Source organism: Charadrius vociferus, unplaced genomic scaffold, assembly GCF_000708025.1.
Source record: "Charadrius vociferus isolate BGI_N301 unplaced genomic scaffold, ASM70802v2 scaffold325, whole genome shotgun sequence".
Taxonomy (NCBI): Eukaryota; Metazoa; Chordata; class Aves; order Charadriiformes; family Charadriidae; genus Charadrius; species Charadrius vociferus.
This window is the reverse complement of record NW_009648526.1, coordinates 1175481-1196133: the sequence shown is the minus strand read 5'-3', so window position 1 is coordinate 1196133 and position 20653 is coordinate 1175481. Positions and strand designations below refer to the sequence as shown.

The 20653-nt window shown below is 36.9% G+C and overlaps 1 protein-coding gene across 1 annotated transcript in view; it reads left to right on the top strand.

The window, feature by feature from the left end:
* Window positions 1-20653, top strand: part of MYO5C (myosin VC) — a 38382-nt gene that overhangs the window by 3995 nt on the left and 13734 nt on the right. The window contains exons 2-25 of the mRNA XM_009885765.1: window positions 4-15; window positions 3338-3448; window positions 4356-4521; window positions 4812-4956; window positions 5373-5529; window positions 6092-6235; window positions 7188-7269; window positions 7863-7970; window positions 8487-8593; window positions 9214-9479; window positions 9946-10027; window positions 10373-10513; window positions 11620-11745; window positions 12369-12452; window positions 13345-13479; window positions 13840-13937; window positions 15461-15547; window positions 15631-15742; window positions 16497-16708; window positions 17386-17551; window positions 17924-18070; window positions 18687-18851; window positions 19080-19173; window positions 19760-19823. Coding sequence (XP_009884067.1) covers window positions 4-15; window positions 3338-3448; window positions 4356-4521; window positions 4812-4956; window positions 5373-5529; window positions 6092-6235; window positions 7188-7269; window positions 7863-7970; window positions 8487-8593; window positions 9214-9479; window positions 9946-10027; window positions 10373-10513; window positions 11620-11745; window positions 12369-12452; window positions 13345-13479; window positions 13840-13937; window positions 15461-15547; window positions 15631-15742; window positions 16497-16708; window positions 17386-17551; window positions 17924-18070; window positions 18687-18851; window positions 19080-19173; window positions 19760-19823 — 3011 coding nt within the window. The remainder of the gene's footprint in view (window positions 1-3; window positions 16-3337; window positions 3449-4355; window positions 4522-4811; window positions 4957-5372; window positions 5530-6091; window positions 6236-7187; window positions 7270-7862; window positions 7971-8486; window positions 8594-9213; window positions 9480-9945; window positions 10028-10372; window positions 10514-11619; window positions 11746-12368; window positions 12453-13344; window positions 13480-13839; window positions 13938-15460; window positions 15548-15630; window positions 15743-16496; window positions 16709-17385; window positions 17552-17923; window positions 18071-18686; window positions 18852-19079; window positions 19174-19759; window positions 19824-20653) is intronic.

Here is a 20653-nt window from a genome sequence, read left to right as displayed (position 1 = left end):
GAGCTCTACACCCAGGTGAGCGGGGCTGGGGGCGGCCCTGAGGGGGTCCGGACCGCCACGGGAGGGGCGGCGCCTTTTCCCGCGCCCGCTGAGGGGGCGACGGCCGTCCCGTGAGGGGAGGGAGAAGGAACCAGGCCGGGCGAGTAACGCCAAGCTCGCCGGAGCGTGCCTGGGCTTTTTGTGCTTTCTGGGGCATTAAAATGTTGAGCCGTTTGTGTTGCTGACAGAGTTGGCGGGTTTGGAGCCGGCAGAGGGAAGGTGTCCCCTGTCCGTAAGGGCGCATCGCTTGTGTGGGACAGCTGAGGTAAAGCGCAGCTGAGCGGCTATAAAATCCCAGGGCAGCATGGGGAAATAGTTCTTTTGAGAGAAATACCGCTTTTTTTTGGAGACTTTTGGTCTTGAGGTGTTGGTCTCGGAGGTGGTAGCCAGCGATTAGGCAATGTTAAAGTTTAACAGCACTTCCCTGGCCACTTAATCACAGAGTGCACGCTATTTTTGTTATGCAAATAATGAGTATGTTTGGCAGAACTTGGCACTAAAACAAAGATTCTTTCTCCTTCATGTGGCTGCTGTATTTTTTTGCACAATTTTTCCCCCTTTTCCTGTAGTCACCAGAGTATTGTGACATATGACTTGTTTGCTTAGCTTTAAATAACAAAAATAACATGTATGTGTTACTGATTTATAAGCCTATATCTCTTCTATCACAAAAGCAGCTGCCATAATAAACTCCTGTTTAGCCGTGTGCAGCAGTGGTATTTATTCATTTGTTGTATTGGTACCACACTCTGAGCAGCAGAAAGAACAAATAGGGTTTTTTTTGTGTCAGGAATGGTGTTGGGCAGGTGAAGGGGAGGAAGGAGTGTGGGTGTAACTTGATACGAAAATGAGCAAACTCTCTTGTGTTTACTTGTAAGGCAGGGTTTGGAGAAAGCGAACTTTGGCAGCCTGGGTACATTTGCCAATGGAGGCTCCTGGAACTGCAAGGACCTTTTCTGAAGAATCAGTACTTCAATCACATGCTTTTCCTTCCCTTTCTTGTCCGTGACCTGGCGCAGTTCACCTTCTTACGTGGGAACACGCTATGTGCTCCTGAGGCTGTGTGGTGGTGATATTCTTGACTCACATAGAATAACAGCAATAAAGAATTCAATTTAACAGCTGTGAATAGATAAGTTTTTTATAAGCCAGGAAATCAGCGTAGGGTAGGAAGGACACAAAAGTCAATTTATACTTAGATGGAAAAAGCAAAATTAAAACTGATATCGTTTAGCTATGTCTTTCATTTCCCCATTAAATAGATATCTGAAGGTGTGTTTTTCTGCCTTTGGTTGGCCAGATGAAAACATTGTCATCATAGTGGTTGATGTTGTTTAGAAGAGGTCTTTGTGATTTTGGGTGTTGCGTGACAAAATGCCATCATGCTGAACGCATCAGCCAAGAGGTATCATGAAAATGGCTGAGGTTTTGATTAGTGTTCGTCACCTGACATATGTGATGACGTATGACCCTGCAGAAGGCCCTCTTACCCTAAATCATTTGGTGCTGGTCCTCAAGGGTTAGAGCTGAGAAAACTACTGTTGAGGTACGGTGCAGTTTGTAGGGACCTGTAGGCAGCCGCAGTTGGCAATGTGTTCAGTGGGGCTTTTGGGGCAAAGACCCTCCTGTTCTGAGGATCTGCTGGAGCTTCCAGGGCTTCCTCCAAATTAGAGAGGAAAAAAGGTCATTTGTGCAAAAACCAACAGTTGCAACACCAAAATGAGAAGGCATATGAGTCTCCAAGGTATCTGTGGGTATGCTAACACTTCATGAAATCCTTGACTAATGTTAATTTTTCAAGTAAGCAGCTGCAGCAGTTCTCACAGTTGGTTTAAACTGACTATTAATAGAGCTAGGTTAGGGGAATTAAATGAAGCGTTCTGGCTATCAAAACAGAAAGATGCTGGAAGAAGGTTATATGGCATGGTTGCTTGTGCAAGTAGGGCCTGAATAATTCTGTTCTCTAGTGTTATTTTATCAGAAATTAGAGGAGACATGGCTCTCTAATTAGAGGAGAGAGGTGATTTTCAGGCTTTTTTTCTGACATTGCTGTCCTTCCTCCAGTCCTCTCCAAATATCGTCTTCAATGTCATCTTCATTGTCATCTGAGATACACACTATATGGGATAAAAAATACTGTGTACCAAGGCTTAAGAAAGATGGTGACATGTCAGAAGTAATCTCAAATTGCAAATCCCTAAACAGAAGTTATTTCAATGTTACTAAAACCAGTATTTCTTAACGCATACTTGATGCGGGAGTTGATTAGGGAGGCTTTTAGGGATGCTGCTTTGTTAAACCCTGGCGGGACAAGAAGGATACACTCATCAGTGAAGAAATTCCTGACTTACTGAGGTTGTCAGCTGTGTTATGTCCTTTTTAGGAATGCTGTTTCCTACAGTTTCTAGGGCAGAGTATTTAAAGCTGTTGCTAATGCTTCAGCATTTTAACTCCAGCATAGGAGAACTAGGTGGTTTGAACAGTGTAATTTACATTCAAACATTTATGCTTCAGAATGCTAGAGGTAATTCTGTTGTCTTGATTCTTCAAATACCTAAAAGAAGAGTATAATTCATCTGCTTCCATTGCAAGTAAGTGCTTTTAGGAAGGTTTTTTTCTTCCTGAGACAGTTGGAGTCTGTTACTGGGTCTGAGCTCAGCTAAGCCGACAGACTGCTTGTAAAGAAAGAAACCTGCCAGTAGTTTTTGAAGTTTGCCCTAGAACAGGGGAAGATGTTTGGATGTTGCACTTCAGTCCCATGAAAAGAAAGGTAACTGTACTGAGCCTTTCTTGTGTATACATCTGTGCCTATGGCAAAATGCTTTCTAAGTTCAGTATGCCATATTTGAATTCAGGGAAGTGATTGTCTAAATTCTGGTAAAAAAGATGCTTTCTCTGGTACTTGCTGACTTGAAATCTCCTAGAAATCAGGGCTCTGCCTTAAGCGTATTTCATTCTTTTTGTTCAGTGTTAGAGGGTTTGAAGAGCCTGGTAACAGTCTGGCCCTTGTTCACCTTCCTGCAGGCTGTGTTGTTCTGCAGACTTTACACTAGACAGGAGCAGAACAAGCATGTCTGAGGTTAATGAGTCTGCTCTCATTTTTTTTTTCTTTCACGAAGAATAACTAAAGCACAAAAATACATCCCACTGAAAGGGACAGAGCTAAGAATAATCCTCTAAAGTCCTGGCATCCAGTTCAGCTTTTAGGTTGCACTTGACTTTTGAAAACTATCTTTTTATGCAAGTCTGGTATTACGATAATAGCTAAGCTAACTATTATCTTGTTTTTCTGTTCTAGTACAATAGGGTTTGGATCCCTGATAATGAAGAAGTTTGGCAGTCTGCGGAAATCACAAAAAACTACAAAGCTGGAGACCGTTTTCTCCATGTGCAGTTAGAAGATGGAACTGTAAGGAGAAAAGCCTTAATTATTGTGGGGTTTGCTGAGATATGTTTATGTAGAAACATAGGGCTCATTACAGGATCTAAGTGACTTGTCCATATTTTCTTTTATGCTAACCCTGCAGTGACCAGAATTTTATCATAGTGAAATTTGTACAGTAAACAGCAGTTACCTAAAAATACGAAGAGTGCAATTCTACTATCTGTATAATGTTGGTATAGAACACACACCTTGAAGATCACTGCACTTTTGAAACAAGCACTGAAACTCAAGTTGGAGTCAATCAGAAGTACAAGGCAGGCATAGTTATTTCTCACAGAGCTAGCTGTTACTTATTTTTTTTCCTCTGCAGTTGTTCCTTTATATAAGACCTGTTAATATGAGTATCTTGAGTTCTTTACAGATTTAATATTTTGAAAATGGTATTTCTGTATTTCTGCTTTCCTGTTCTGTAAAGACAAGTATTAAATGTATGATTGTTGAAAGAAACAGAAGTGAGTTTTAAACTTTGTGTAAAGAAAACTGAAGGGTTGCAAGTAAGGGTAGATTTAGAGCTGACTTAAGTTCTGACCAGGTGTTTACTTTCATTCAGTTGCAGATGGTCTACCATTTCATTTGTAGTTGAAATATGCATGTGTTTAGAGAGCTGAACACATTTCCCATTTTTACAGATTTCAATACAAAATATTGTAAATAAAGAGAATGTAGCTTTCTTTTTAATGAACAACGAAGAGCTTGTCTTACTTTTGTGATCTCCAAGTCCCCTCAGTTCAGTTGGATATATGGAATTGATGAAATACAACACCAGACAGGGCTCTGTCAACCCTGTAACTTCGTGTAAAGGTAGAAGATCAATTTGAGTTTATGCAAACATAATGCATTTTATGATATTTCAAGTCATTTTTGTTGACAGGAACTTAATTACCCTGTTGATCCAGCTGCTTTGCCACCCCTACGAAATCCTGACATACTTGTTGGTGAAAATGATCTCACTGCACTTAGTTATCTCCATGAACCAGCTGTTCTACACAATCTTAAAGTTCGTTTTGTGGAGTCTAAGCTTATCTACACCTATAGTGGTAAGCAAAGTAAAATGCAGGGTTTAAAAAAAATTCTTAAAAAAAATAATAATCTTGGGTTAGTTTGCAATATGATGAGTAATGTTTTCTTCAAGCATAGTTTAATTCATTCAAGTTAACTCTCACTTTTGTACACTCATTTTTGTATGAGTATAGACTTGATTGATCAGGATCTTCTACCTAATTTAGAAAGTATTGCTACTTTGTATCAGTTTAACTGTTGTTGCCGGAAACTGGCATTTCATTGAACTAACCTTTCTTTTGTTTTTGTTTTGTGGACTTGGTTGCAGGAATCATTTTGGTTGCAATAAATCCCTATAAACAGTTGCCAATATATGGAGATGCCATTATCCATGCATATAGTGGGCAAAACATGGGGGACATGGATCCACATATATTTGCTGTGGCAGAAGAAGCGTACAAGCAAATGGCAAGGTTCAGTATGTTGCTTCATGTCTGTAAATAACACTAGAAGACTAGTGGCAGTCACTGTTAATTGTGATTTAATTTAACTGTGTCTGTGCCATTGGCTATTAAGAATACCTTTGAATGGCTAACTTAACTAGAGGAGAAGTAATTCCTTAACCAGCTGAAGAATTTCTAGAATTCATAACTATTTTCATTCTTGATGAGGGGCAAAACACTGTCAGCTTTAGCTGAGTGAATAGCAATGACATGAGCCTAGAGGTTACGACTGAAGAGGAGTAAGAGAAGAACAGATGGAAGATGGAGCAGATAAGAGAGTTCACCACAGCTGTGTTTTCACACATTTGTTTCTTGTATATAATTCTTACATTTATACATGCATTTTAGACATGTCTGATTTAAACTGTCTGGATATTTGGTTTCAGAAATAACAAAAATCAGTCTATTATAGTCAGTGGAGAATCAGGAGCTGGAAAGACTGTGTCTGCAAGATACACTATGAGATACTTTGCCACTGTGAGTAAGTCAAGCAGCAATGCTCATGTGGAGGATAAAGTATTGGCATCCAATCCAATAACCGAGGTAGGTTTCAGAGAGTATCTGTCAAGTCTGTAGTCGTCAAGGAAAGAATTCTGAGAGCTGCTAGGAACCTCTGTTTGAAATCTTTAGGGATGTTTTAGCTGCCTGAGTTAGACATCTAACATTAGATTAGACATCTAGACTGTTACTGATGGAAAGAGGTAGTTGGCTTCAGGAGCACCCAGGTTCTGCCTAATTTACCAGTGGCCTTTGGAAACACTAGTTTGCCTCCAGAGTTTTATCTGACCACATCCTGTTAATTGGATGATGAGAAAACAATATTGAACAAGTTGTTTGTTTGTTTTTATGAATTGGAATAGAAACTGGTTAATGTTCCTTGTGGTGGGAAGATGTACTTTAATTCTCAGTTTATGTAGTGTTGTACTATTTGACTGGAGGTTTATCTTCAAATTTGGGCCTCAAAATTTAAATCTCACAGCTCAATGCTAGATTGATCCTTGAGAACCTTTGATTTTAGGAACTTGTAGTTGAGTCATGTTTTGACAAAGTTATTCTTGTGAAAGATGCAAGTAAAACAAATTTGAAAAGTTTATAATTTCTGTAGGCTGTCGGCAATGCAAAAACCACAAGGAATGATAATAGCAGTCGATTTGGAAAATACACTGAAATCAGTTTTGATCAGAGTTACCAAATCATTGGAGCTAACATGAGAACATACCTGCTTGAGAAATCCAGAGTTGTCTTTCAGGTGGGTAAAGTAAACTTAAAAACACTCAATGTCAGCACAGCTACTAATGTACTGTCCTTTACTAGTTTCATAGAGAAAATGTTATGTGAAGTCCTGAATAGTATGTCTAATCATCATTTGATTTATTTTTTTTAATAGGAGCTAGTCTTATTTATAATAAGAAACTAGTTTATTCCATGTTCTTCCTTATGCTATGTGGAGGATATATCTCAGGGACAATTCTCTGAGATAAAAGCAAGAAGTATTTGAGAAATTTCTGACTTTCAGTCACAACAGTAACTCATGCCAATTGCATCTGGGAAGGAACAGCATATATAGGGCAGAGGGAGTCTCGGTAAAAAAATGACCAAAAATTTATAAGCCAAGGCTTATTGCACGTGTCTCATTACAGTGCCAGAGCATAGTTGTGATAATCTACTAAAGAAAACATTTAATTTTATTAAACTATTTTTATGAAGTTTTTCTTTTTAGTAGTATTGTTAACTTTTTAAGTACTATGAAAAATACTTCTATATATCTGCTGCCTGAAGGATGGTTTGGAAATAGAGAGTTTTCTGAGTTACCACGGGGCAGTGTTTCAGCTTGGCACTCCTACACAGTTGTTCATTACAGTATTTGTCAGTTCTTAGTAGTAGATGGTTGTTCAGGCTCAAGAAATCATTAGAGTAACAGCCTTGGAGAGTGAATTCAGCATATTGTTAATAAAGTATACTTGAATTTATTGCTTTCAAAGTTCTTGTTGAAGTCTAATATCTGCCATTTTAATATTGGGCAATTTCTTTGCCAAACAATGTTGCAGCAGAATTTAGCCTTCAAGTATCATTATCTCTTTACGGTAATGTTGAATATCCAATGTTTTTCTGTTTCATTGTTGTTTGGGATTTTGGTTTGGTTTTTTGTTTGTTTTTTTTTTTTTTCTGCCTGTAATGGTATTCTTTGTTTTAATTTACAGTCAGAGAATGAGAGAAACTACCATATATTTTATCAGTTGTGTGCATCTGCTATGCAGCCTGAATTTAAGCATCTTAAATTGGGTATGTCTAAAGAAAATAACCTACTCTTCATCTTTGCATTGCAGTATTTTGAAGATTGGATTTTCAAGCGCTAGGATGTTAAGCGCTTTATAGCATAAATCTCACAGACTTACAATGGGACTTGCATTTTTAAGTCACTTAGCTATTAATCCTGCTGCATGGAACTTGGGAGCAAATCCCTAGTAACTTGAATAGTGCATGATCAAGTACCTATGTGTCTTTGAAAATCTTACTCTAATATTTCTATAGTGACACATGCCATAATGACAGTTTAGGGGGCTTGATTCATTTATTTCCAGAGAAGCTTTAATGCCACCTGGGAGAAGCAGACCTTAGGTATGTGTTTACTCAGTCTTCATTCCTGTTTGTTAGATCAACTATTAAGATTGCGAGGAGTTATGAATACTAATTAATGTCAGCTTCACTGAGTTAGGTGCATGGATTTCTCTTGGAAAAAGAGGACCTCCAGCTTGTTGCTGAAGAGCTGTCATCTGACAACATCTTTAATTTTCTGGTGTTATAAGAGTCTTTAACAAGCAGCTATCCCCAATCCCGAATTTTCCAGCATTACAAGTTTTGCTCCTTATCTATAGGAAGCGCAGAAGAATTTAACTACACAGGAATGGGTGGCAGCACAGTAATAGAAGGAGTTGATGACAGAGCAAATATGGTGGAGACTCAGAAGACGTTTGCCTTACTGGGTAAATTCTTGGGATTTTTTTTTTTTTCTGAAATGGGCAAAGGTGGATTGTTTCTGAAGTGTTCAAAATGTTAATAGTAATTACCAAAACAATTTCCTTCATAGCTTATACATTGCACTGTCGGTCTGTTATTTAAAGTACTAGGCAAGAGCAAATGGCTGTTAACAATTGGTGTTCATTGTTAGGGGTCAGAATCACTACGGGCTGGAGTCTTCGTGGCCCTTAAGGTAACATGCTGTGACAGAAGTGGAATTGGAAGCTTCTTTGCCCCTATATGGCTTATGTGAAAGCCAAATCAGACTTGAGCTGGCATTTGGAGAGATACAGGAATTTATGCGTAATCTCTCATTTGATCAGACAAGGAGAAAGTAGGCAGAACCAAGGCTTTGCATAGTAGTCTGCAGACATGCTGTACAATTTTTGGCTACACAACAAAACAAGCAATCCAGCATTGTGCTATTTTAATTAATTATGCTGTTTCTGAGTATTTAAAATAATCAAGAATTGTTTTTTTAGGTCTGAAGAGGGATTTTCAGATGGATGTTTTTAAAATGCTGGCAGCAATCCTACACTTAGGCAACGTGGAAATAACAGCTGTTGGAGATGAAAGGTCATCCATCAGTGTAAGGAAGTAGTTCATTCACATACGAGCATTTTCTTTTATGTTTTGTGCCTAAAGTCCTTTAGCAATACTTTTCCTCATATCTGGGCCTCAGAGCAGCATTAAATCTGGTGTACTACACTTGAGAGATTTCTCCATCGGTATAGAATCAGAGCAAGTGTTTATGTGAATCCTGTTTTGTGCCCCAGTTCAGAAAGTCTGAATAAAAGGCAGAATATGGCTAAGAGAACCCCATATCCAATTGTGCCACAGCTGTTGGAAAAGCCATTTGGGACTGTCTGCACAATACAGGAAACAGAGCATTGTCAAAGCTGCTCAGAACGTGTCCCAGCAGATTATGCAAATTTAAAAAGCAAAGACACCTAAACATAGACTAAAGTAACTTTTTCTTTCAATGTCTTAATCCAAAGCATCTCATCCAGACTAAGTTTTTCTAACCTGTATCAGGAGCTCTATCCAGTATTACTTGCTTTAGCTCTTGATATTTTGCCAGATGAACAAGTGAACAGTCTATCTAAAAATATGTCATTGTTTGATGTCAGTGGTGCCAGGAATTCACTGTCTAGACAACAGTTAAAGTATTAAATGTAATCTAATAATATTTATTTATCTTCTTTAAAGCTGGAAGATAAACATCTCAATATATTCTGTGAACTTTTGGATTTAAACTGTGACAAAATGGCACAATGGCTGTGCCACCGAAAGATTATCACTACCTCAGAGACTGTAATAAAGCCAATGACAAGAACTCAGGCTGTTAATGCGAGGGATGCTCTGGCAAAGAAGATCTATTCTCATTTATTTGACTTTATTGTGGAAAGAATCAACCAAGCTTTGCAGTTCCCTGGCAAACAACATACTTTTATTGGTGTTTTGGACATTTATGGGTAAGAATTTCTCTGAAAACAAATTTACTTTAAGTTGTGCCTTTTCTTTGGAGTTGGTAAGAGGCACTTTTCGATTTGTGTTGCTATTGAATTTGGAGGGTTTTGTTTTACTAAAAGGTCACAGTCATGTAAGTGCTTTAGCATCCAAAGTAGCGGAAGTGTTCAGCAACTATAAATATTAGTATTTTTTGTGAGTGAGGTTTAAATTTAAATTTTGATATGATACTTTTAGATTTAACTGGATTTTTTTAGCTCTGTTATGTTTGGTAACATTAACTTCTAGGGAAGTTTTGAAATGCCTTAGCATCTTCATTAGTGTTACGGCTATTTAATTTCTTAGAAATATTAGGATAGCTCCAAAGTCTTACAAGGATACTACCATTTGCATTTAAATGTCAAGGGATTTTTTTTTTTTCTCCAATACTGTTGCATCACCTTATTTTTTTTCTTATTCCATGTGTTTCAGCTTTGAAACGTTTGATGTGAATAGTTTTGAACAATTTTGCATCAATTATGCTAATGAAAAACTGCAGCAGCAATTCAACCTGGTATGTTCTTTCATTTGTTACAGTTCTTTATCTTACTGTGCTTCAGTTTTGAAATTATCAATGACGGATAATAGCAAATGCTATTTGTATTTGAGTAATGCATATTTCTGGATAATGGCTATCCAGTAATAGATAAAAATATTTTATTTTTACATATATATACATGCACACATATATACAAATGAAAACTTCTGTTTTCTTACAAGACAGGCATATACTATACTACAAAAATATGCTACATAAATACTTTGTTTCTATCTTATATATGCAATCACACACATGCACGCATTATATATTTGCTTCCTTAAGTGTAACCCTGCATTTTCTTAATTTTCACATATCTAGCATGTCTTTAAACTTGAACAAGAAGAATATATGAAGGAAGATATCCCATGGACTTTAATAGACTTCTATGACAACCAGCCCGTCATTGACCTTATTGAAGCTAAAATGGGCATTTTAGAACTTCTGGATGAAGAGTGCTTGGTAATTTAAAAATTCTTGTATTTATGAGCTCATAAAAAGCTTGTAGGTTAATCTGTATTTTATTCCTTTTAAATGGGAAGTAAAGCATTTTCTTCATAAAAAGAACATCAATGTTTGCCCTCTATTTGGTAATTTTAATTGTAAGCCACTTAAGTCTATTTTTATCTTGTAAAGTTAAGAACCTAAAACTAGATTCTTAGCTAGAATCTAACCCAGCAACTAGATTTCTTCATTGTGAGGGTAGTGCAGTACTAGAACAGGTAAAGCAGAGGTGCAGTGGGATCCCCATCCTTGGATACTTTCCAGATTTGAGTTCAAACAGAAGCTTGATCTAGTATTGGTGATAGTCTTGCTCCAAGCAGGAATTTAGACTACCCAGTCTCCAGGAGTCTCTTCCTCCAATATTTCTACAATTCAGTTATTCCACGAATCACTAATTTTGGTACAAAAAAACCAGTCTTCCTTTTTTTAGGTAGGTTCTTGTTTAATGCACCAAACCTACTTCTTTGCTTTCTCTTCTTTAGTCTCACTATTTTTTTTTTTCTGTGCTTCTATCCTGACTGTAGCAATTCCTGAATCTGTATTTTCTTTTCTCCTACATATTTGTGATTCCCTTAGGCTTCCAAACCTATTGAAGTAGCTTTGTCAGTAAAGAACAGGGCAGGGAAAGGTGAGCTCTCTTAAAGTGGTCTCTAAAAGGTGCTTTGGTGATATTGGCAAGTCATGCTTCTCAGAATCCAAACCATGGAGTAATATGGGAGAAATTAGGGAATATTCCCTAACTCGTTAGCTTATCTGTTATTCTGCTTATTAGCATTCTCAGGGATCAGATTGTTCCTGATTACAGGTAGCATCCTCTCAGGACAAAATGATTTATGACTCATCAGAGACTTAACTCTAATTAACATTAATATGACCACCATTCTTAAAATGGTTTGCTACGAGGAGCCACTGGCTGTTCTAAAAAGACAAAAACTGGTTGTTATTAGGCCTCATAACTCACTGAAGATGCATTATTCAGGCAGAATTTATTGATAGTAAGCAGTTTTGCGGTTTTTAACAGTCCAGCAGAGTTTTGTTAGAGATTGCCCTTCTCATTTTTACAGTTACCTCATGGAACAGATGAAAACTGGCTTCAAAAGCTGTATAATAATTTTGTCAATAAAAATGCGCTCTTTGAAAAGCCGAGGATGTCAAACACATCTTTCATCATTCAACACTTTGCTGATAAGGTATAGTGTAAACAACTCAGTATTATTTCACCTTGTTTCTAGCAGTACCTCATTCATAAAAGAAGCAAACTTACAAAATAGAGGAAATAGTAACCACGAGTTTGGAACTTCTATAAAATCTGCCTTCGATACATATTTATTTATTGGTAATACTGCCTGTAACATGCGTTTTAAGCAGAAGTGCTTAAGGTAATGAATTTGAGAGTATAAAAATAAATCATCAAGATAGAGGCAGAAAAAGAGTGCAATGTCTAAAGAAAATACTTAAGATTGTGGTCTGTACACATTTTAGTCTCAGTTATTTACATTTCAAATGTAGTATTCCTTTTTTGGTATTTTGATTTGAAATTGTAGCGTAATGAAGAGACGAGGAAAGAAATTTCTAATGAAGGCAGGAGGAAATTTCAGTTGATAGTGGATTCTGACAGTTTGCCCTGCTTCTAAATTTGCAGTATGCGTGTACGTATGCGTGCTGTAATGAAACTGGTAAAAACAGAGCTTCATCCATCGCGTTTAAGACTAGTAAAGACCTCTTGGCCCCCGCAGCTTAGAGAGTAAAAATTACTGTTTTGCTAACTGTTCATGGATTGCTGAAAAGTTAATGATTTCACCCATTTGCACAGGTAGAATATAAATATGAAGGCTTTCTGGAAAAAAACAGAGATACAGTACATGAAGTATTGATTGAAGTCTTGAAAGAGAGCAAGGTTTGTGAGCAATCAGTAATGATTAATTTTCTGAATATCTGATTTTACTGGAATTCATTCAGATCTGATTTTAAAATAATTTTTTCTGATAAAAAGATTTTTTTTAATAGGTTGAATCAATTATTTTAGTCTTAATTTTTACTAATAGTCTACAGGTGTGTATTTTTAACATCAACATGCAAGATGAAAAAACACAGTATTCAACTTTTTCATACACGTGCATCTACTTTGCTAGTTATGTTAGTGTATTTGTTTTCTTAGTATCTCCGTTGAATAGCATTTTGGAATCCTTGAAACCAAACAATTAACTTAATATTTTTTTTCTGTAGTCATTACATGTAGCTTTGGTAGGTGGCTTATCATTAACAGCTGCCTTTGTTTGTTCTTCAAAAGAGGTTAAGAGAATGCCAGGGCAGGGAAAACATCAGATGTCGTATATGTGCCTGCCACTTCCCATCTGCTTGAAGGCCCTGTCCCTTTCTGGTCTACAGCCTTCAGACTGCAGGATTGCTATTAAGAAGCTAACTTAATCAGACCAAAAAACATATTCTTAATTTAAAATAAATATTGTGAAAATATAACCTTAAGTGGTCTTATTTTTAACTCTGTTCTATATTTATTCCATGTTTCCTCATATTGAAATAGCTTAACAGTTGTTGAGTTTTGTCTGTGAAACGTGGGAGTGCTTCACAATAGACTCAGAATTGTTGCAACTGTTTCTTCAATCATTGTTTGCGTGTGGCTTAAAGTTCCACTTCCAAGTCCTGCAATACCTGGCCTAAGCATTAAGATGGATGTGGTTTGCGTTTTATGTTACAGTAGGTGTAATTTTTATTTAAATGTTATTACAGCTACACAGTATTTAACTGTGATTCTTTCACCACAATTTTAGTTTCATCTGTGTGCAAATTTTTTTCAAGACAATCCAGTGTCCATTTCACCTTTCAGTTCAACTATAAACATCAAATCTGCAAGACCTGTTCTCAAGTCACTTAACAAACAGCTCCGAATGACTGTTGGCAATAAGGTACTACATAAATGTGCTATTCTGTGATGCTCGTACTTTCAGAGAAGCGTACTGGGCAGTCTCAGACTACGGTGCTGTATTCTGTTACTATTCACGGTGGACTATCCAGTTTTCAGTATAGCAAGAGCCAGCCACAGTGCAGTGCTCCAGGTCTGGGTATAAGTAGGTGTGTTTAATTTGTATATAGGAGACTGTTAGGTACAGTAGGACTGTTAAATTTCCTATGTTTAAGATATAATCCATAAGAAAATCTCCCAGCGTTCAGCCAAAACCTAACAAAGAATTAAAACCCTAAGATTTGACTTTTTCCTTAGCTGGAAATGTTTCATTAGCAAAACTGTTATGTCTGATGTTTTCTAGTTCCGGAGTTCTTTGTCTTTACTGATGGCGACACTTAATGCAACCACCCCTCATTATGTACGATGCATAAAGCCAAATGATGAGAAGTTGCCTTTTGAGTAAGTATGTTAGTGGTGTTGAGCTGTTATATTAGCTTTAAAATTAAAAGATTATTTTTCTATTTCACAGTAGCTACATGTCAACAATCTAAATTCTTATTGTTGAACAGCATCCCATACAGGACGTATTTTTCCTTTCAAGACTGCAGAATTAAAAAAAAAATAAATTGTCGTCTTAGAAAAATAGAATCATTTAGTAGTAGTTATCGATACCTCAAAAATTCTGTATTATCATCAATTTTTTCTGGTCGAATATTAGTGTCTATGCATTTGTCATACCGTTTTTAGGGGAAAGATTGTCCACCTTTGATTTAAGTTGATGGATACTTTGTTTAGGTGTGTTTTCTCTTGTACAGTATGGATTAGCACCAGTTCATATTTGAAGAATAAAAGTCACTGCCATTTTCTTTGTGAACTTCCCTTTTGTCCACAGAAGTATTTAGAGAAGCTTTAGAGGTCAGAAAGCTATGAGCAGTGTTGAGCATAGCCTTGGCTTCTCCCCCCACCCCCAATTTTTAGCACTTTAATGTTGTAATACAATCATATATGCCAGATAGTTTGCATAATTCCTATGTCTAGCTTGATAGCCACTAACTGTAAGCAAGAGTTAACCTTGGTGTAGCTATTGGTCTGGTTTGTGAGCAGATGTGGAATCTAGTTTCAGTTATACTGCTTTTAGCTGGAAGGTAGTGTAATGACAAATGAAATAAAAGCTTTTGTCATATCTGAGTAGAAGGGAGGAGGGAAACTTTGATTCTAAATTATTTATTTTCAATGTATTAGCTAATTTTCTTGAAGCCAGACAAAATCTGTCTGTGCAAAACATGTTACAAATGGCACTGTTTCACTATCACTGTGGTGAGACCTCATTATTCTGCATAATAGCAATGAGGGGGAAGATAGCTTGGATAATATAAAAACATGTCTGAATTAGACTAGAACAGCTTACCATAAGTTTGTGAAAGAATGATATAGTCATCTGTCAGCCACAGGGATCTGTTAGCTAGTACTGGATCAACACTGTAGTGTAGTGCTCTGTGAGCACATCAGCTCTGGTCTAGAATTGGAAAGGGTCTTTCCATGCCCTGTGTGGATAAAAATCTTGAACCTGGATATTCATGAGTAAATCCTGGTTTATTCATAATCAGTGTGCTAAAGAGTACCTAGAGAGAGTTATTTCACAATAGACTGCTGAGGGAATTTATTTCTGTGTATGTTTTGCACTGAAACTGGCATGATTCTTTGCCACTTGGTGATATGAGCTTTCACAGTTAATATTGAAAAGAAACAGGACTTTTTGTAAGAGAAAAATAAGTATAGTCTTCCTTTTGTTTTGAAGCAAGAAAACCCAGATATTCCCTATCACACATTAAAAAAAAAAAAGGCAAGAAAGACACCATATAAAAAGTAGGGAACCCTGCATCCTATGGGCAGAAATAGAAATCCAGCTAGTAGAACAGTTATAATTATTATAGCATGCCAAACCCAGCAAAAATGTAAAATATAACTTTGCATTTTTTTAGGTTTGATTCAAAAAGAGTGGCTCAGCAACTGCGAGCATGTGGTGTTTTGGAAACTATTCGGATTAGTGCACAGAGTTACCCATCCAGGTAGGGAGAGCAGTGGGCCTCCGTATGTCAAAAAATACTTAGGTGTCTCTTAAATTAATTTAATTTAACTTTTTGTTTGCCAGGTGGACTTACATTGAGTTTTTCAGCCGTTACAGCATTCTTATGACACAGCAGGAACTCTCCATAAACGATAAGAAGCAGATTTGCAAGATTGTTTTGCAACGGCTAATCCAGGTTAGTTTGTATGCACTGACCCATTATGTATTATAGCATCTATTATTAATAAAGGGTCTCTTTTGCCAAGAGTAGTATCTCCTCAAATAGGAAAGGTATTTACACTATTACTTTCTTTCCTGATTTAGTGTTGCATATAGGCTTGAGAGTCAATAACCTTGTGTTGTGACACAGTCATGATGTGACTGTAGACAGATGATTTAGCCCCTCTTCACTTGTGAAATGGAAGATATGCTACCTAAACCAGTGAACAGTAAATGGTATACATTTGTCAAGTATTAGAAGTTTATGCACACAAGAGGCCTTTTGATGGTGGAATGCAGCATAGCTCTGGTACAGGCCAAGGGTGAGAGCCTGAGCTTAAAAGAAGCTTCTCCCCTGAGTTCTTGCTCACAACAGCTTGCTGATTCAAGGCCAGACGTGCACCAAAAAGTAGTGTTGAGCCCAAGGAACCAGACATGTAGGAGGGGTGAAGAGGTTGCTTTCAAGGCCTTGATGATAAGTCCAGATACTCCCTTTAATTTGAGATCACTAGGGTGCAATTTTTGGATGTAATTCTTTGGTTCTTTCCTGCTAAGTGAATTTTCTCCCCATATATTCCTATCTACAAAGAATGTAGAGAGGATATTCTTACTGAGCATGATGATGTCATTTCAGAAGAGCTTGCCTGAAGTGACAATTTATAAAAGTAAGAGAGTGTCTGGTCTACAATAATAAACTAAAAGCTTAATATACCTATTGTTTTCTTTTTCAGGATCATAACCAATATCAGTTTGGGAGAACAAAAATTTTCTTCAGAGCAGGACAGGTTGCTTACTTAGAAAAACTGCGTTCGGATAAACTGAGACACGCATGCATCATGATCCAAAAGAGTGTTCGAGGCTGGCTGCAGCGGAAGAAATTCCTTCGCGTAAAACAAGCAACTATTATAATACAGCAGTATTTCCGGGGGCAGCGGACTGTACGGTACTTATGGCTGATAAATGAATTTGCTGCTAGGGCATGCCTGAAGGGATATAGAAGGTCAAACTAATGCCCAATGCTAATTTGGAAGTGTAATTTTTACGAAAGAGCGATTCAGATTGTATTTCCATTTCCTCGTGATTGTAATTATGGACTTGAAAATGATCACGTTACTCAGCTTACAAGAAGAAAATACTCTAACAGATTTCAAATGTTGTCCACCAGATTGCCGAGACGCCTGTCTACCTGTAAGCTCAGTCCTTAGCTAATGACGTGTGGCCCAGTTGTTGGCTTGGGCTGCATAGCTTTAAAGCCAGAGAAGTCAGTTAGCAGAAAGGAAAAGCAATTTACAAGGCTCTACAAATTGGCGTGTACAAATTATTACAAAGAATTATGCAGTGGAGAAACAGCACCAGTCATTCACAGAGCAGACTGAGAGGAAGGTGTGTAGGCTTTGAAATTTTCAGAAAGACACCATCAGAACAATTGCTTGTGGAACAGGTTTCAAAGATTGTGGATAATTCCCTCTCTTTCACTTTGATTGAAGAAAAAGCTGTATTTTAGACAGTGGATGCTTGTTCTCAATATATTTTTTGTGTGTGTGTGATTTGGCTGACTGAGGGAATGAGCATGAAAAATCTAACATGACCTAAGTACATTTTATTGTCTTTTGAATTAAGGCAAGCTATAACTGCAAGAACTCTGAAGCAAACGTGGGCAGCTATAATTATTCAGAAATACTGTCGGGGTTACCTGGTCCGTAGACTCTGCCAGCTCATCCATGTGGCTGCTGTAACAATTCAAGCTTATACAAGAGGATTTCTAGCAAGAAAAAAATATCGGAAGGTACAGCCTATCAAAAATTTTATTTCAGTAACTAGAAACAGCTATTGCTCTATAAGAAAGATGGAGACAAGGGCAATGTTACCTAATACTTTACCTTTTGCATGTCTGGTTCTCATACCTTCTACTCTATTTTTGTATTACTATAAAAATACTGATAATGCAGTAGCTTAGATCTAATCTCTGAGCTACCAAGAACTCTGGTTGATGCAGATCATTTAGTGTGATTACTGCGGTGGTTCAGGTATTTCTGTATTTTGATACTTCTATGAGAAGCATTGTCATTACCAGTGTATGCAGATTCACAGAAAGTTATAATTGATGCTGATTGAGCCACAGATAATTATAGACAGATGTTAATATTTTATTTTAAAGATGCTTGAAGAACACAAGGCTGTGATCCTTCAGAAATATGCCCGTGCATGGCTTGCTAGGCGCAGATTTCAGAATATTCGGCGGTTTGTATTGAATATCCAGCTTTCATACAGAGTTCAGCAACTGCAGAGAAAGATAGAAGAGCAGGTGAGGGACACGAATCAGTTTATGATTTGTACTATTTTTTTTTATCATATGTGTTTTATTCAGAGCTCTCATGTTGACTAGAGGCTTATGTGAACTACAATAGCGATACATTACTTGACAAGATAGGAGAATATGTAAGGGATATGGTCCTTTACAGTAAACCACTAGTATTCTTCCTACATCAAGGGTAGGAAGAATTATCCTGAGTTTCCTTATATTTTTTGGTTGGTTGTGCCAATGAGAAGAATCCGCAATGAACATTTTTTTTTTTTTTTTTTTTTTACTGTTTCTTAAGTAGCCTGTCCAATCTCTCGATGGGATTACTTGTATTAGGATGAAAGATGTGTGAGGTACTGCTCTGGTGCAACATATTTAGTAACTTTTGGGAATTCCATATTATGTTTATTTTGCAGCTTATTTTTTAGAACCATACCAGCCAAATCTTCTTTAAGATGGTAGCTTTAATCTAATTGATGGAAACAGTCCTTGGTTGAAATAATCATGACTGATATGGGATGGTGAGCAGAAATAGGTCAGGTGCTTCCTTCAAAATTCTATTAAACTGTTTCAGGTGTGCAGTTTTCTGTTTTCTTTTAACCTGTCTTGCTCTTTGTAGAGTAGAGAAAATCATGGTTTGCTGGAACGATTGACCAGTCTTGCTTCAACTCATATGAATGACATGGATACAATTCAAAAACTTGAATTAGATCTTGAAAAGTTAACTGCTCAAAAGAGAACATATGAAGAGAAAGGGAAAAAATATAAAGAGGACAGTGAACAGGTACATTGTAATTGCCACCTAGGTGCTTTTATTTTAGTTTAAATAGTCTTTTCCATTATTGGATTTATCAAATGAATGATTTGAGAGTTACTAAGTAACTTCACTTTTGGGGAGGAGGTGGCAGGGAAGGGTGTCCATATATGCTTGTTAAAATGCAAGACCTCCTGTGACCTGTGTCTTTCTCTCCTCCTTTGTAATTTTGTATATTCTTATTTTTTGTGTGTACAGAAAATCTTAAAACTTGAGAATCTGAATAAAGAATTACAAGAACAGAAAGAGACCTTAGAAATAAAGCTTCAAGAAAAAACTGAGGAAATGAAAGGTACAATAACTAAAAGGAGTTTTAAAGGAGTTATAATGGGGGAAAGTTGTAAAGTCAGGTTTTTGGCAAAGATAAATGACTTTTGTTCTAATAAAAGCAATATAAATGCTCAATTTACACAGAATTTACAGTAAATTAAAAGTAGGTCCTAAGCTTCGCTTGCTTAGAATGTATAGTGCAAATGCTTTCAATTTAGTAATTAAATTAAATTTGTTCTTTCAGTAGCAAAATCTCTCCTCCTATGGTGTTTCCTGTTTCATGCACATGCGTTCCTTCAAAATGTCGCTTCATTCTTGGTTCCTTTAATATATTACTTTTATGAATCTAATTTCAAAGGACACAGGCAGCACATGAGGTCAAGTATACTTTAGATGAATAACACTTTGGTGTTTCAGAACCTTTTTGTTCTATAATATTACTTGTCAAATTTACTGTGATAATTTTTGGCACTTGAGAGAGTAATTTCAGCTTTAAAATATTTTAAGGATTGCTTATTAAAACAAAACTTCTCATTGCGGTCATACGGTTTTAATAAATGCACATACTTGCATGAAGGTCTTTGAAATATTGAAATATTTTTTGACAGAGAAAATGGATGACCTCACGAAGCAACTCTTCAATGATGTACAAAAAGAAGAAAATCAGAGAATGTATGGAATCTGAATTTTATTGCTTTGAAACAGCATTCTTTTTTTTTTCTCTTTCCCTGCCTTTCTTTCTCCTTCTGTAAATGTATTATGCTCACATCACTTACGAATCTGTCAGTGTTCTTGGACATTAATGCTAGTACTGAAGTACTTCATGTACAGTTGAGGAAAAGCACATGCTTGTCTGTGCATCAGTCACATGCAGGAAATTATATTGTACACTTGAGACTGCTCTTGCTTTTGCAGTTTCCTGTGTTTTCATGTGTCTTTCTGAGAACTAAAAGGCAGCCCTGATCATAACGGTTTCTTTGGAAACATACTCAGAATTCAGTCAGGTCTGGGAGGGCAGCTGATGGCCATACCAGTCAAAATTCCTATGAAGTGAATATCAAAGGACAGAATTGAAAGATTCAGCTTAAAGGAAAGTGGTGTTTGTAAAGGACATTTGGCTAAAAGTATAGGGGGAAAGTTTTTAAGCCCTTTGGTATTTCATCTGCAGTATTAAAAATTCTATTATTAAGCAATAAATGGTTGTTGCTTTGCAACATGCTTTTCTCAGATCAAGTGTTTATTTCCCAGTAACGCTTTTCCAGTATGAACCACGACAGACAGAGAACCTTAGGTACCAGGTAAACGCTGTTCTCTGAAGAGTGCAATCAGTCACTGTTCTTGAGGGTTGGAAGCTGTGTGGCATTTCAGCTCAGTCTGATTTCAGCTGCAAATAACTTCAGACTATACTAAGAGGACTTCTTTCCTAGTTTTTCTGCTTTGCCTATTAGCTATATTATGTTGGAAGCCCGTCCATTCCAGCAGGTACTAGTTAAAAATGGAAA